Source organism: Loxodonta africana, chromosome 7, assembly GCF_030014295.1.
Source record: "Loxodonta africana isolate mLoxAfr1 chromosome 7, mLoxAfr1.hap2, whole genome shotgun sequence".
NCBI lineage: Eukaryota > Metazoa > Chordata > Mammalia > Proboscidea > Elephantidae > Loxodonta > Loxodonta africana.
In genome coordinates, this window is record NC_087348.1 from 16,993,687 (window position 1) to 17,008,734 (window position 15,048).

The 15,048-nt window shown below is 51.0% G+C and overlaps 1 protein-coding gene across 4 annotated transcripts in view; it reads right to left on the reverse strand.

Moving 5' to 3' along the window:
• DTX4 (deltex E3 ubiquitin ligase 4) overlaps positions 1-15,048 on the reverse strand; it is a 45,611-nt gene extending 30,563 nt beyond the window's left edge. The window contains exons 1-2 of one of the 4 annotated variants that reach the window (XM_064288023.1): positions 14,860-15,048; positions 2,008-2,731 (exon numbers count right to left, since the gene is read on the reverse strand). In XM_064288023.1, the coding sequence (XP_064144093.1) occupies positions 2,008-2,624 (617 nt within the window). In that variant the 5' untranslated portion in view covers positions 2,625-2,731; positions 14,860-15,048. The other 3 variants (XM_064288022.1, XM_003422769.4, XM_023541934.2) reach the window with 3 other exon arrangements.

A 15,048-nucleotide genomic window follows, 5' to 3' on the forward strand; every position in this document is an offset into this window, starting at 1 on the left:
GGACTATATGAAGAAGAACGGGGCATCAGGATTGGAGGAAGATTCATTAACAACCTGCATTACGCAGATGACACAACCTTGCTTGCTGGAAGTGAAGAGGACTTGAAGCACTTACTAATGAAGATCAAAGACCACAGCCTTCAGTATGGATTACACCTCAAAACATAAAGAAAACAAAAATCCTCACAACTGGACCAATGAGCAACATCATGATAAACGGAGAAAAGTTTGAAGTTGTCAAGGATTTCATTTTACTTGGATCCACAATCAATAGCCATGGAAGCAGCAGTCAAGAAATCAAAAGACGCATTGCATTGGGCGAATCTGCTGCAAAGGACCTCTTCAAAGTGTTGAAGAGCAAAGATGTCACCCTGAGGACTAACGTGCGCCTGGTTCAAGCCATGATATTTTCAATTGCATCATATGTATGTGAAAGCTGGACAATGAATAAGGAAGACCGAAGAAGAGTTGACGCCTTTGAATTGCGGTGTTGGCGAAGAATACTGAATATACCATGGACTGCCAAAAGAACGAACAAATCTGTCTTAGAAGAAGTGGGGCCAGAATGCTCCTTAGAGGCAAGGGTGGCGAGACTGCGTCTTACATACTTGGGACATGTTGTCAGGAGGGATGAGTCCCTGGAGAAGGACATCATGCTTGGCAGAGTACAGGGTCAGCGGAGAAGAGGAAGACCCTCAACGAGGTGGATTGACACAATGGCTGCAACAATGAGCTCAAGCGTAACAACGATTGTAAGGATGGCGCAGGACCGGGCAGTGTTTCGTTCTGTTGTGCACAGGTTTGCTGTGAGTCGGAACCGACTCGACGGCTCCTAACAACAACAAAGCCTACTTCATAGAGACGTCGAAAGGAGAGGCAAAGTTCAGGGACTAGAATACAGTGGGAACTCAATTAACATCTTTTTTTTATTATTACTTAAGGAGCCCTGGTGGCACAGTGGTTAAAGTGCTCGACTGCTAACTGCAAGATCGATGGTTCAAACCACCAGCAACTCCTCGGGAGAAAGATGTGGCAGTCTGCTTCCATAAAGATTACAGCCTTAGAAACCCTATAGGAGTTTCCTTTAGGGTTGCTATGAGTCACAATCGACTTAATGACAGTGGGTTTGGTTTTTTTCTTTTTTTTTTTTAATTATTACTTTGTATGCATAATCTTTAATTCCCATAGTAACCCTAACGCGCATATTATTGCCAACATTTTTACAAATGGGGAAGTTAGGACTCTATGGTGTTAAAGATTTTGCCCAAAATCACATGGCTAGTAATAGGCAAAGCCTCAATTAGAACTCAGATCTGTTGGACCCCAAGGAGTTCCCTGGGTAGTGCAAATGGTTAAAGCACTTGGTGACTAACTGAAAAGTCTGTGGTTCAAGTTCACCCAGAGGTGTCTCTGAAGAAAGGCCTGGAGATCGACTTCCAAAAAATCAGCCACTGAAAACCCTATGGAGCACAGCTCTACTCTGACACACATGGGGTCACCGTGAATCGAAACTGACTCCATGGCAACTGGTTTGGGGTTGGACCCCAAAGATCAAACCCTTCCTCATCCAGCACACCATGCCATCTTCTCTCACCTGTGGCCAGGAGTTCAGGACAAGACCTGTTGCCATTTAGTCGATTCCAACGCATGGTGACCCCATGGGTGTCAGAGCAGAGCTGCACAAGACAAAGAGCTTAACTCCTGTTCCACTCTCCTTAAACTCTAACCTAGAAGATCAGACATGCCGTATGTCTGCAGTGATGGAGTCCCTGGGTGGCACAAATGGCTATGCACTGAACTACTAATCAAAAGGTTGGCAGTTCAAACCCACTCAGAGGCACCTTGGAAGACAGGCCTGGTGATCTGCTTCCGAAAGGTCACAGCCTTGAAAACCCTGTGGAGCAGTTCTACTGTGCACACACGGGTCGCCACTACCTGGGCTAGACTCTACAGCAACTAACAAGTCCACAATGAGGCAATGCTCAGGGGCAGCCCTCCAGCACTTACCCAGAGGCGATTAGGACCCGGGACTGGGCGATGGCCAGCCGCTGCAAGTTGGTACGATTCAAAGTTGCCAGGGCCACTCTTCCGGTCTTGCCGTTGGCTCCTGGGGGGCTGGTAGGAGAGCCCGCAGTCATCCCAGCTTGTGTGCTAGAGGCTTGTCGCCGGCTCACCTGGGATGGGACGGTTTTCACGGGGCCCCGGATGGTGCCTGAGCCATCCAGTGGTTTGGCCCCAGGGCCTGGCGGTGGGGGCAGCTTGACTGCTCCAGATGGGGGCACGTTCTTGCGGGCTGCTGGGGGCTGCAGGGGCCCAGTGCTCCCATTGACCATGGCTGCCTTAACACTCATCACCAGGACACACTGTGGGCAGGAGCAAGGTAGGGTGGGGGGCAAAGCGGCTGAGCCAGTGCTGGCCGGCCAGGACTGGGTCTTGGGCAAGGCGCCTGTGACCATGGGGTAGATGAGGTCCAGACGTCGCCGGACACGGCGCTGGCGCTGGGTCTGCCGGTTGATCTGGCCCATGGTGTTGAAGTCAATGACGTAGCTAAAGCCGATGGAGGTGAGGTCGATCCAGGGGTGCTGCTTCTCATAGGCGTGCTGGATGGTGATGCCCACTTCCATGTCATAGGGCGTCCAAGAACCATTGTCGTTCTCCCACTCCCACACCACGCCCTTCCCAGGGGCCGAGGATGGGTCGTAGTAGTTGCGGCGAACTGGACGGAGGGTCCCTGCCAGAGTGGGACAGAGTAGAGGGTCAGAGATAGCATGCAATGACACTTGATTGTGTTACACTAACAGGCAAACATTAAACAAGTCCTAGTGGAACCCTGGGGAAACCCTGGTGGTGGTGTGGTTAAGTGCTGCACCTGCTAACCAAAAGGTCAGCAATTTGAATCCACCAGGCACTTCCTAGAAACTCTATGGGGCAGTTCTACTCTGTCCTATAGGGTTGCTATGAGTCGGGATTGACTCAATGACAACGGGTTTGGTTTTGGGGTTTTAGTGGAGCCCTGGTGGCACAGTGGTTAAGTACTATGGCTGCTAACCAAAAGATTGACAGCTCAAATCTACCAACTGCTCATTGGAAACCCTAGAGGGCAGTTCCACCCTGTCCTATAGGGTCGCTATGAGTCGAAATGGACTTGACAGCAATGGGTTTGGTTTTTTGGTTTAGTGCAAGTCAGGCACAACGCTGCCTGTTGGACTATCAGCTCTGAGTGAGACTCATTCCTGTCTTCAAGGAGTCTACAGTCAAACAAGGGTGGAGCCGACCAGTTACACATGAAGGATGTGGGAGGCAGTGCGAGGCACTAGAAACAGCATCTTCCAGTTTTGAGTCAAGAGACCTTGATTTGTCGCCAAGTTTGCTCACTTACTGAAGAAAAAACTCAACTAAACCTGTTGCCGTTAAGTCAGTCCTGCCTTATGGCGACTCCATGTGTGTCAGAGCAGAACTGCACTCCGTAGGGTATTCTTGGCTATAATCTTTATGGGAGAAGTCCTGGGTGGTGCAAATGGCTAAGCGCTCAACTCCTAGCTGAGAAAGGCTGGCAGTTCAAACTCACCCAAAGGCACCTCTGAAAACGGGCCTGACAATCTGCTTCCAATAGGTCCCAGTCTTGAAAACCCTATGGAGCAGTTCTACTCTGCACACACGGGGTTGCCATGAGTCAAAATCAACTCGACACCAACTAACAACAATCTTACTAAAGTAGATCACCAGGTCTTTCTTCCAAGGTGCCTCTGAGTGGGCTCAAACCTCCAACTTTTCAGTTAGCAGCCAAGTGTGTTAAACATTTGCAACACCCAGGGACTCCATTAGCTAATATTAAAAAAAAAAAACATTGCTGTCGAGTTGATTCTGAGTCATAGTGACCCTACAGACACAGTAAACTGCCCCATAGGGTTTCCAAAGAGTGCCTGGTGTATTCAAAGTGCCGATCTTTTGGTTAGCAGCCATAGATCTTAACCACTATGCCACCAGGGTTTCCACTAGCTAATATAGAACCCTCTTTTTCCGTGGTGGGAAAGAGAATAGTAGCTACTTCACCGGGTTTTCGTGAAGATTAAATACGTCACTTATCCGTTCAACAAATATGTACTGAGAGGTCTGTAGATGCCAGGTGCAGGATCTCACGTGTGCCCTGTTATCTGCACTGAGGCATATAAAGCCCTGGACACATAGTTGTGGTGTGCCATCCAGTCGATTCCAACTCACAGTGACCCTGTATGACACAGTAGAACTGCCCCATAGGGTTTCCAAGACTGTAATCTTTACAGAAGCAGGCTGCCAGATCTTTTCTCCCACAGAGCAGCTGGTGTGTTTCAATTGCCAACCTTTCGGTTAGAATCCGCGTGCTTAACTATCGTGCCACCAGGGCTCCTGACACATAGTCAACCAAAACCAAACCCACTGCTGTGGAGTCAATTCTGACTCATAGGTGCTCATAAATACCATATCCCTTCTCCCTGCCTCCTCTAAATTGCACCTCCCCCAAACCAAGGCCTTGGAGGAAAAGCCTAGAGAACAGAAGCGAAGACTCTGCCTCCATCCTGGAAGACTTCCCAGAGGTGGTGGCAACTGAGCAGACTCAATTGGTGTGGTAGAAAAAACAATAATAATAATTCTCCTAAAGATAGGATTGTCTTAATTTCTACAGTCTCATAAGGGGCAGCGAAGAGGTTAGGGTTATCACAGGTGTCCCCCACAGAGGAGGCCATGGGAAACAGGAATAATTGATTATCCAGGGTATGCAGAAAGGAACCAGCAGAACAGAAGGGAATAAGCCTGTAACTGTTGCCTCTTTCTCTCCAGCCCACCCAAAAGCCAAATTCAGACCCACCCCAAGAAGGGCTCACTTCATGGGTATCAACATCAAGGCTCAGGATGCCTGGCTCAAGAGAGGGTGGGATAGCTGGGGAGGGCTCTGAGGATGCTGTGTCTCTGTAACTGTTGGATTAAACTCCATTGATCAAAGTGGTGGGAAAAGGCTCTCCCTTGCCGGCCTCTGACCCACCCCCTCCTCCAACCCAGAGGGAGACACTCAGAATGGGGACAGAATCCCATTCAAAGGGGGAAGAAAGGGAACAATGGCTATTCAGGCCTTTGCTGGGGTCGTAACCCGCTCCCCACTCCATTTCCAAGCCCCTTAATGACCCAAAACATCAACATTCAGAGACTTGGAGGGGAAAGCAGAACAATCCCCTATTCAGCACCAGGACCTCTGCAGGGGTACATGGGGGCAGCAGAGGAGGGGAGAAGGGGGAGGCAAGACTTCCCTCCATCTCCTCTCTAAGTAGCCAGCTTGCTGAGGAACAGAGAGTATAGGCTTTGGCTCCACTCATGTGGTTTCCCCTCTTCCAGTCATGCGATGAAGCCTCAGTTTCCTCATATGCAAAATTTGGATCCCTGATAGCTATTTCCAGGGTGGATTTGAGGGTTAAAGGGAAAGAATGAATACAAAGAGCTAAAATGGCACCTGCCTCATGGCAAACGCTCATTAAAAGTTGGTGATTATTATTCTATTTTTTATTCTAGGTCCAGGCAGGATTGAGGCGTGTGGGGAAAGTTTACCTCAGGGATGTGGTGTGTGTGTGTGTGTATGTTCATCTAACTCACATTTTGCACAATCTTCATGACTTAGAAAGGACCTTTACATGGCCCATCCCATCTGATCTTCCCGGCTACCCTATGAAACTTCTTTTAGAGATGAGGAAATTTGGTTTGGGAGCTTCAATGGCACTACTGTAAATTCCCTTCAGGGTAGCAGGGACCATGCGCTTGACCAATTCTCACAAATATGATTAAAAAGCATTTTTCACAATAAGGTTGTCAGTCCTGGGGATGCCCGGGCTTCAGCATGCCTTTCTAGGTTTAGCTTTCTCTATACCCTATATTTTCTTCTACTTCTGCCAAAGGCAGTTCTACTCTGTCCTATAGGGTCGCTATGAGCCAGAATCGACTCAAGGGCAGTGGGTTTTTTCGGGGCGGGTGGGGGGTGGGGGGGGTTTCTGCCAAACAGAGGACACTTTTGCCCTCATACATTCCCTCATAGTTCTCTGACCCCACCCTCCACCATTCACTAGAACTCTTCTATTAAAATGTCCTCCTTGGCCATTTTTCCCCATTAAAATTCTCCTTATCATTCCCTTTCTCTGCCATTTGTCATCCATTTCTTGAAATGGCCTCCAAATTCAGGCCCCACCCTCAGGAGATGGAATTCAGGAAATCCAGGGTGCGTATCTTGCTATTTCCTGATCTAAGTAGCCCCTCTGAGCCAGTGTTTCTGCACTTCTCATTCAATGTCCTAAATGACAGGGGTACCACTGTGTGGCTCTTTCTGTTATAGTGCCTAGCCCAGGCCTGGCAGTAATGACCAAAAAACTTGTTGCGATCAAGTCAATTCCAACTCATGGTGACCCCATGAGGAAAATCATAGGGTTTCCTTGGCTGTAATCTTAACGGAAGCAGATCGCCAGGCCTTTTCTTCTGTGATACTGCTGGGTGGGTTCAAACTGCCAACCTTTTGGTTAGCAGTCAGGCGCCAACTGTAGATTATAGACAAGAAAACCCTATGCAACGGTTCTACTCTGTAACACACGGGGTCGTCATGAGTCAGAATTGACTGGACAGCAACTAACAACAACAATCTTTATGGAAGCAGGTCACTAGGCCTTTCTTCCGTGGTGACACTGGGTGGGTTCAAATCACCAACCTTTAGGTTAGTAGTCAAGCGCAAACTACTTGTGACAGCTAGAGACTTAGAGAGCTCCATAAACTGGGATGGATTAAAGACTTCCAGCTATTTGGCATTTCGTCATTTGTCACACATTGCTGAGCACCCACCAGCTGCTGGCAGGAAAGCGGAGATTCAGGCCCTCCTCAAGTAGCTCGCAGTCTAAAACAGGAGCCAGAAACCAAGAGTGCAAATGACTATTTATGAGACAGAATATGCACCAAAAAGAGTACCAACAAAACACCATGTTGGCAGGAAATCTGACCATATCCCCTCCCTGCTTATAAATACCTTCCCTAACTTCCCCTTAGGTAAGGGCCAAAGTCCCGATCATCCACCAACCCCTGCAACCCCCTTATCTTGCATCACCCTCCCTCCTCACATCTCAACACACTCTGCCCACGTTTCTGCCACAAGGACCTTCTTCAGTCTCTCACCCTCACCAAGCTTCTCCAATTCTGGGGCTTTTCACAAAGCTGGTCCCTCCCCACAAACCTACTGGCTTCTTCTTCCCTCTCATCCTTCCTTCAGATATTGGCTCATTCTCAAGGAAGACTCTTTGGGCTGCCGTGAGCAGTCAAATTCTAGCTCCTATTCTTTTATTATTATTGTGGCAATTATATAGATAAGGAGCCCTAGTGGTGCGATGGTTAGGCACTCAGCTGCTAACTGAAAGGGAGAGACTTGGTGATCTGCTTCTATAAAGATTATAGCCAAGAAAACTCATGGGAGCAGTTCTATTCTCTCCCATGGGGTTGCTATGAATTGAAAATCGACTGGACAGCACCCAACAACAAATACATAGGTAACAAAATGTCTGCCATTTCAAGTCTTCACATGTATAGTTCAGTGACATTAATTACGTTCTTCATGTTGTTCAGGAGGCCTGGTGGCTCACTGGTTAAGAGCTCAGCTGCTAATCAGAAGGTTGGCAGTTCAAATCCACTAGTTGCTCCTTGGAAACACTAGGGAGCAGTTCTATGCTGTCCTACAGGGTCAGAATCAACTTGACAGCAACGGGATTTTCTTTCTTTTTGGTATGTTTTTCAACTATCACCCTTAACTGATTCTGAATTTTTGCTACTCCTTACTGCGCTTATCTTAATGTGCAATTACACACGTATTTGCGTGGCTAATTTGATCAATGTCTGTCTCCCTCACTAACAGTCTCATGAGAATGGACATCAAGGTTTTTGCTCAGTGCTATATCCGGAGCACCTGCTGTGCCCCAGGGGTTCAATAAATATCAACTGAATAAATGAAGTAAGGAGGGTTTGGAGAACATTCCAAGAAATGGTTGACAAACGGCACAGGACTTGAAGAATAAGAATTTCAATAGGCAAAAACGACACAGGACAGTGTTTCAGAAGGGACCTGGTGGATAGTGAGGGAAGGGGTCAGAGAACTACGAGGGAATGCATGAGGCCAAAAGGGTCATCTGTTTGGCAGGAGTAGAGGAAAATAAAGCCAGAAAGGTATGCTAGAGCAAGGGCAAGTTGTCGTTAGCTGCTGTTGAGTGAGCCCAGGACTCATGGCAACCCCATGCACGATGGGGGAAACGCTGCCTAGTCCTCCTCCATCCCCATGAGGGGTTGAGGATTGGACTGTTATCATCCATAGGTTTTCATTGGCTGATTTTTGGAAGTAGATCACCAGGCCTTGATGCCTAGTCCATTTTAGTCTGGAAGCTTCAATGAAGCCTGTTCAGCACATAGCAACATGTAAGCCTTCACTGACAGATGGGTAGTGGCACACATGAGAAGCACTGGCTGGGACTTGAACCTGGGTCTCTGGCATGGAAAGTGAAAATTCTATCACTAAACCACCAGTGTGAAATGCCAGGCTGTGGTGGGTTTAATTTGTAGGCAGTGAGCAGCCAGCAAAGTTTGTTAAGCAGAGAAGTGACACAACCAGGTGAGAAGTAATGAGGGTGCTGGCAGTAAACATGAAAATGAGGTGACAGACTGGAGGGACCCTTCTGAGAGGAAATGGGTAAGGCCTAACAATGAGTAGCTGATGCTTCCAAAGTGAAGTTCAAGGATCACCTGCTTTAGAATCTCCTGGGGTACAGATCAGCAATGCATTCTACACCTATGGGCCAGCTTCTCCAGGGCCTGGACCGGGGAATCTGCATGTGAACAGCTGTCCTGGGTTTTCATCATGCATGCTAAAGTTTGAGCTGCTGGCCCACACGGTCTATGCACCTGTAGCTAGTAAACCAAAAAAACAATAACAAAACCCATTGCCATTGAGTCGATTCTGACTCACAGCAACCATATAGGACAGAGAACTGCCCCTTGGGGTTTCCAAGGAGTGACTGACTGGTGGATTCGAACTGCCAAGCTGCTGACTTTCTGTTTAGCAGCCAAGCTCTTAACCACTGTGCCACCAGGGCTCCTCTGTAGCTAGACACCCAAATAAGACTCTGAATGACAGAATGAGACAAAGAATTCTGAGGCTTTGACCACAAGCAACTGCGAACAGACAGTGGGGTGTCAAGGGTAAGAGCTGCTTTTTTGGAGGTAATGTTCTAGAGTTAAGTTCAGCCTGAGAGGAGCTGGAGCAGGCCCACAAGGCAGGAAGGTAGAGATAGCAAGAAGACCTCAGAACCGAACTTTGAGACAAGAGAGATGGTGGGGTTTCGTTCATTCTCTAATTATTTTCAGAGACCAGCCTGTTTGGAATGAGCTAGTCACAGACCCTTCTAGAAGCAGGACCATGAACCAAATGATCTGAGGAAATTCCATCTGGTCCTAAGGCGCAGTGACCCAAAAGTCTCTTAATAGGATGGGCATACAGGATGTTCACAGGAACAAAGAGAAAGAATGTTGTTTTTTCCTAGCAACTCTGACACCCACACCCCAAAACATCGAGGGTGTTCTAGTTCCTGGAAAATGGGAAGCAACACCTTCTAGGCACAACCTGAGGTCTCTGGGACATTTTGCCCACATCTGCTCAAGTGACGCACCATTGCTACAGCTTTCACTGTCAGGAAACCCCAGGTCGCTCTCAGGGGCACCTCCCTCCCCCTGCTAGAATGTTCCATGAGGGCAAAGATGTGGATGATTTGTTACTGCTATAACTCTCGAACAGGCGGGTGTTGGGTGGCTGTTTATAGAATGAAGCTCTGCCATTTACTAGCGTTAAACCTTGGACAACTTCATCTCTTCTAACTTGTTTCCTTTTCTATAAAATGCAAGTGACAATAGGTTCTTCATAAGGTTGTTTGAGCATTAAACAAGATAATGTGTGCAGTGTGCTTGGCACAATGCAGGCACGTGCTGACCCTCGACCCTGTAACTGTCTTGTTATCATCATGATACCTGCCCCTCCACTCCTGTGCTCACACAGAGTGGGGCAGAGTATGGGGGCGGGCGCTGCTGTCAAACTCTTTAATCAGACCCACTCTCTCTCCATCTGACCCTTCTCACTATGCAAAAGACATGTTGTTGCTGTTGTTTTGTTGTTGTTAGTTGCCGTTGAGTCAATGCTGACTCGTGGCCACCCCATGCTTGCAGAGTAGAACTGCTCCATAGGATTTTTAAGGCTGTGACTTTTCAGAAGCAGATTGCCAGGCCTGTCTTCCGAGGTGTCTCTGAGTGGTCACCTAGTAGTTGAGTGCTCAACTATTTGCATTACCCAGGGACTCCATAAAGGAAGCAAAACTTGCACAGAAACTCTGAGCTGGAAAGAACCCTGCCGTCATGCCATGCTGATTCTTATTAGCAACATCACTGGGGTTGGGGCCAAACCCATTTACCTGCTCACTGGCATGACAGGAGAAAAGGACTGAAAGGAATCTTAAGGGTATTCTTCATTCCACAGAGAAAATGAGGCCTCAGCAACCAAGGAACTTGCTCAAGGTCACCTAGTAAGCCAGTGAGTCCAGGGTCAGAGGCCAGGTCACGTCTCCACTTCCAGCCTGCTGGGACCCTGGCAATGGCAGCAATCAGGTGTGTTGGAAGAAACAGGGGAAAGTGATGCTGAAGATGAAGGCTGGTAGAAAGGACCCCCAACCAAGGCTTTCAAAGCAGCCCATGCCCATCCCTTCCCTTCTTCCGGATTTTCTAGCCTCAAATGCCTAGAGGAGACAAGCATAGAATGCAAATGAACCCAGACTCTGAGGAGGCCAGGGGAAGGAGAGGCCCAAGGGCAGGCACTGGCAGGAGGTCAGTGTCTAAAGCCATCTCAGCCATCTCCCTGGAGACGGGCTAGATGAGGTCACGTGCCCAGGGGAGTAGAGAGACCAGGACTGGGCAGCAAGGAGGCAACTTCTAAGAAGACAAAGCTCCCGTGTCAGGAAATGTCTCCACATACCAAAGGCAACAAAAACGGAGAGGAATTGCCTCTGGGCAGGGGACTTCAGCTCTGCTTTGTTTCCTGGACATTTCTGGTTCCCAACTTTAAATTGTGGCTTGGAGTCGGTGGGTAATTTAATTAAACATTGCCAGGGCTTGGCTGAGTTTGTCTGGGAACTGGTGGTTTAAAGTTCCGACCCTGTCACAGCCTCGTCAATGAGCTATATTCAGAGGAGCTGTGTGTATGCTGGAGGAGAAGGGAGAGGAGGGGTTCAGAGCCCAGCACCCGGAAGATAGGCCTATTCTAACTGGACAAGCTCCCCAACAGACCAGCATTCCTGGGAACTAAGCCCAGGGCCTTAAGCGCCCAGCACAGGACCTGGCACAGAGTGGGGGAGGTGATCAGTACGTGCTGACTGACAGGCCACAGGAATGAGTAGATGAAACGAAAGCACCCAAAGAAAGATAAGCACATATCAAGTGTATCTCAAAGAAAAACAAGAATGTAAAAAACACCCTGAGGGTGTCTTTAAAATGATCTCAGGGCCAGTTTTCTGCCTCTGTTTTAAAATCTGAGAAGCCTCAGCCTCTGACTAAACTGCTGACCGCAAGCCATGGTCAGTCAGCCCGCTCCTCACGTAACAGCAGTCAGACCTGGGGGAAGTAGCATCTGTCCTTCGGCCCGATTTTCTCTAGAACTTCGCTTGTTGCCAAAAGAGTCCTTCATACCATGACCCTTCCTGCGTATCACCACCCTTCGAAAAAAATCAGTTACTGTCGAATTGATTCTGACTCATGGCGCCCCCACGTGTGTCAAAAGAAAACTGTGCTCCAGAGGGTTTTTAATGGCTGATTTTTTTCGGGAAATATATCGCCAGGCCTCTCTTCTGAGGCACCTCTGGGTGGACTTGGACCTCCAATCTTTAGGTTAGTAGCCAAGCACCTAACTGTTTGCCCCTCCCAGGGACTCCATGACCCTTTTAATTTCCCCCCAAACACAGATTAAGCCTTCATCCTTCCCAAATATTGGCGAGGGACTGGGGCCTTTATGTCCCCAGGGTGGTTCTCCATTTGCTGCAGAGATTTGGTCTGAAATAGAAAAGCTAACACCTGCTGGTCTCTTTTGAGCAGGACTGGAATTCCCTGTCAGGTGTCTGAACTGCTGGTCTCCTTGGTCCCACCTCCTCACCTCAGCTTCCCAGCTCACACACAGGCACAAGCACATGTGTGCCCATGCATACACATACACACACATCTCCGCCCCCATCTGACGCCTCCACCTTCACCTCCAACCTCTATCCAAATTGCACAATTCACATTCACTCCCTCTCCCTCAGCCACACTTAATCCTCTTTCTCAATCTCCCCACATTCCTCCTTCCTCCCCACAGTCTCCCTCAGCCCCATCCCTTCCTTTCCCACCAAGGCTTAAGCCCCTCCAGATGCTAACACTTCTGAGAAGCGTTTCCCAGAAAGCCTTTCTCCAGAAAGCCTTACTCAAGCGGACAGTGTCTGCAAAGTCCTTGGCAGAGGGGTTGCTGAGAGTTATGACTAAAGGATGGAGACCAAGGGTGGAAGGATGCCTTTTTCCCATGACAATCCCAATTAGCACACAGGATGTAGGGGCTTTCTGAAGAGGCTGAGACGCTCAAACAGCTGTTCTCTGACCCTCTGGGACTCTCCCAGTTATCTCTCTGCTCCCTCCCCACCACACCTGCCTCTCCAGGCTCCCTGGTTACACTGTGCCTCTGCAGAAAGCCCAGGCAGAATTCTAGAATCCTCCCCCACCCTGCCTGCCTGGCTCACTGAAGAGATGCCTAGGGAGAGAGAGAGCAGTTGTTCTGGGTAGTCATCGAAGCCTCTATATACTGGGTCAATCAAACAAAGTGATCCAGCTTTGCCCTGCTCGCCCCTCCAGTGGCCCCCTGCCACCCTGACCGCATCCTGTACGCTCCTTTCCTCCCCCTGACCTGGAAAGGCTGGTCAGCTCATAGGCAGGGCTGCGGTGGCCACAGCAGCAACCTGATTCTCATAAAAAGAGAGTTTAGCTTTCTGGGAAGCTAGCATGTCTTTCCCTCAGAGGACACGGTTTCAGGAGGAAGCCCAGGGATAGCTTCTCCTTAGGAATCCGCTGCCTCCTCCTGGACAAAGAGAGCTGCTTCACCGCCTGGCATTCCCAAGCCCCCTCCTCCTCTTCCTCTCTCCATCTCTGGCCTGTTGCTTCAGCACTCAGAGTGCACGGGCAGCCACACCAAGGGTAGGGTATTCCATCCCCCGAATCCCGCGAAAGCCAGCCTCTCCTTCCGGGAAGGCCCCGGCCCTTCCCAAACTCGTCTATGGCTAGAACCCCCTGGGGAATCACTTCTTTCCCCACATTCGACAGGGAGCGGCAAAGGCAGTGGGGGGGGGGGGGACGGGGGGCATATATGACAGGCCTGAGGCAAAGTGGGGTCAGCCCAGGAGTGCTGGATGAGTGCCTTTGAGAGTAGCTGGTATGGCTGGTGCGCTGGTGTGGCCCGGAATGTCTACACAGGCGGACTTCCAGCCCGCAGGCGCAGCAAAGGGGGCGTGGAACGGGGTGTTGAGGGACTAGATTGAAGCTGGGTTGAACACTAATACTACGTGGTTGTACGTTTACGGGGTGGGGGGGTTACTTAAGAAGAACCAAGCGGCCCCCTGCCACCTTTTAGTAACCCCACTGCAACAGGGTGCCGACTGGGTGGCCGGCGGGCAGCTGAGGCTGGAAATCCGGGTCAGGGAGGAAGGTGGGCTCACGGGAACAGGGGCGACAGCTCACCGGTGTCCTGGCGGAACTGGTTCATGGACTGCAGGTCGATGATGTAGGGCGCCAGACGGCTGTCCACCTGACCCAGCACCACGCTGCCCCCGGCGCGGGGGCCAGCGCGCACCACCGCCTCGATGTGGTGGCTTACTGCCGGGCTGTAGGGCCGCCAGCGGCCGTGCTCGTTCAGCCATTCCCAGACCACCACGGCCGAGGCCAGGAGCATGGCGAGCCCCGGGCTGCGGCGACGGCGGCGGCGCGGCGCTGCCCGCCTCCCGGACCCAGCGCGCCCGCCCTCCTCCGCCTCCTCCGGCGCCGCCGCCTGCGGGCCTCGACCGCGCCCCCCACCCCGTGACCTGCCGACCCGGGCAGCCTCAGCTCTGGCCCATCCGCGTCGCTAATGCCACCGCGCATCCACCGGGGTCCAGCCGCCGCCGCCCCTGTTGCTGCTGCTCCGAGGAGTCCCGGCGCTTCATGCAAATGCCCGGCTCGCGGCAAAAAGGCCCCGCCGTGCAAAGCTCCCGGCGGCGCGGGCTGGGTGCCGGCGGGCGGGGACGAGCCCTCGCACCAGTTGCGCCTCGGGCTCTGCAGACGCCGGGGTGGGATCCGCAGCACGGCCGCTCTCGGAGTGGCACGCTCCGTCCCCTCCCCTTGCTCCCCTCCCTCCCCACCCCTTCGCTGCTCCAAAGGCTGTCGCCGCCTGAGCGAGAGCTCCTCCTCCCTGAGGCTCTGCTCAGTAGCTTCCAGAATGAACCGGCCCTCCCGGGAGGGGCGCTACGGCCAATCCGCGTGCAGTCGGGGTTCCCCTGTCCCTTGCTGCTGCGGAGTCACCTGCCATGATTTGGGCCCTAGGACCGCGCTGCCGCCGGGCTGCAATTTTACACCTTCCTCCCCGAAATGGGATTTTCTTTTTTTTAATGCAGTAGCGATATCAAGGTCCACAGCACGAGCTCCAAGACACGCAGTGTCCCCGGCGGGCGCGCACACTGTCTCACACACGCGCGCACACCCTCACGTCCCTTCGCTCACCACTCCTATTACCTCATCCTCGTCGGCATTCTCAGCTGTCCGTCAAGGATGCAGAGGCCACGCCCCCGGGTTCCTCCGGCCCGGAATCTGGAGCTCGTCCGCCCTCTGCTGGCCCAAAGCGACTCGTGTGCAGGCGAATGGTGGCACACTAGTTACTGTTGCTGGACTCCAACCTCTTCCAACACCCAGTAGTACAAAGGG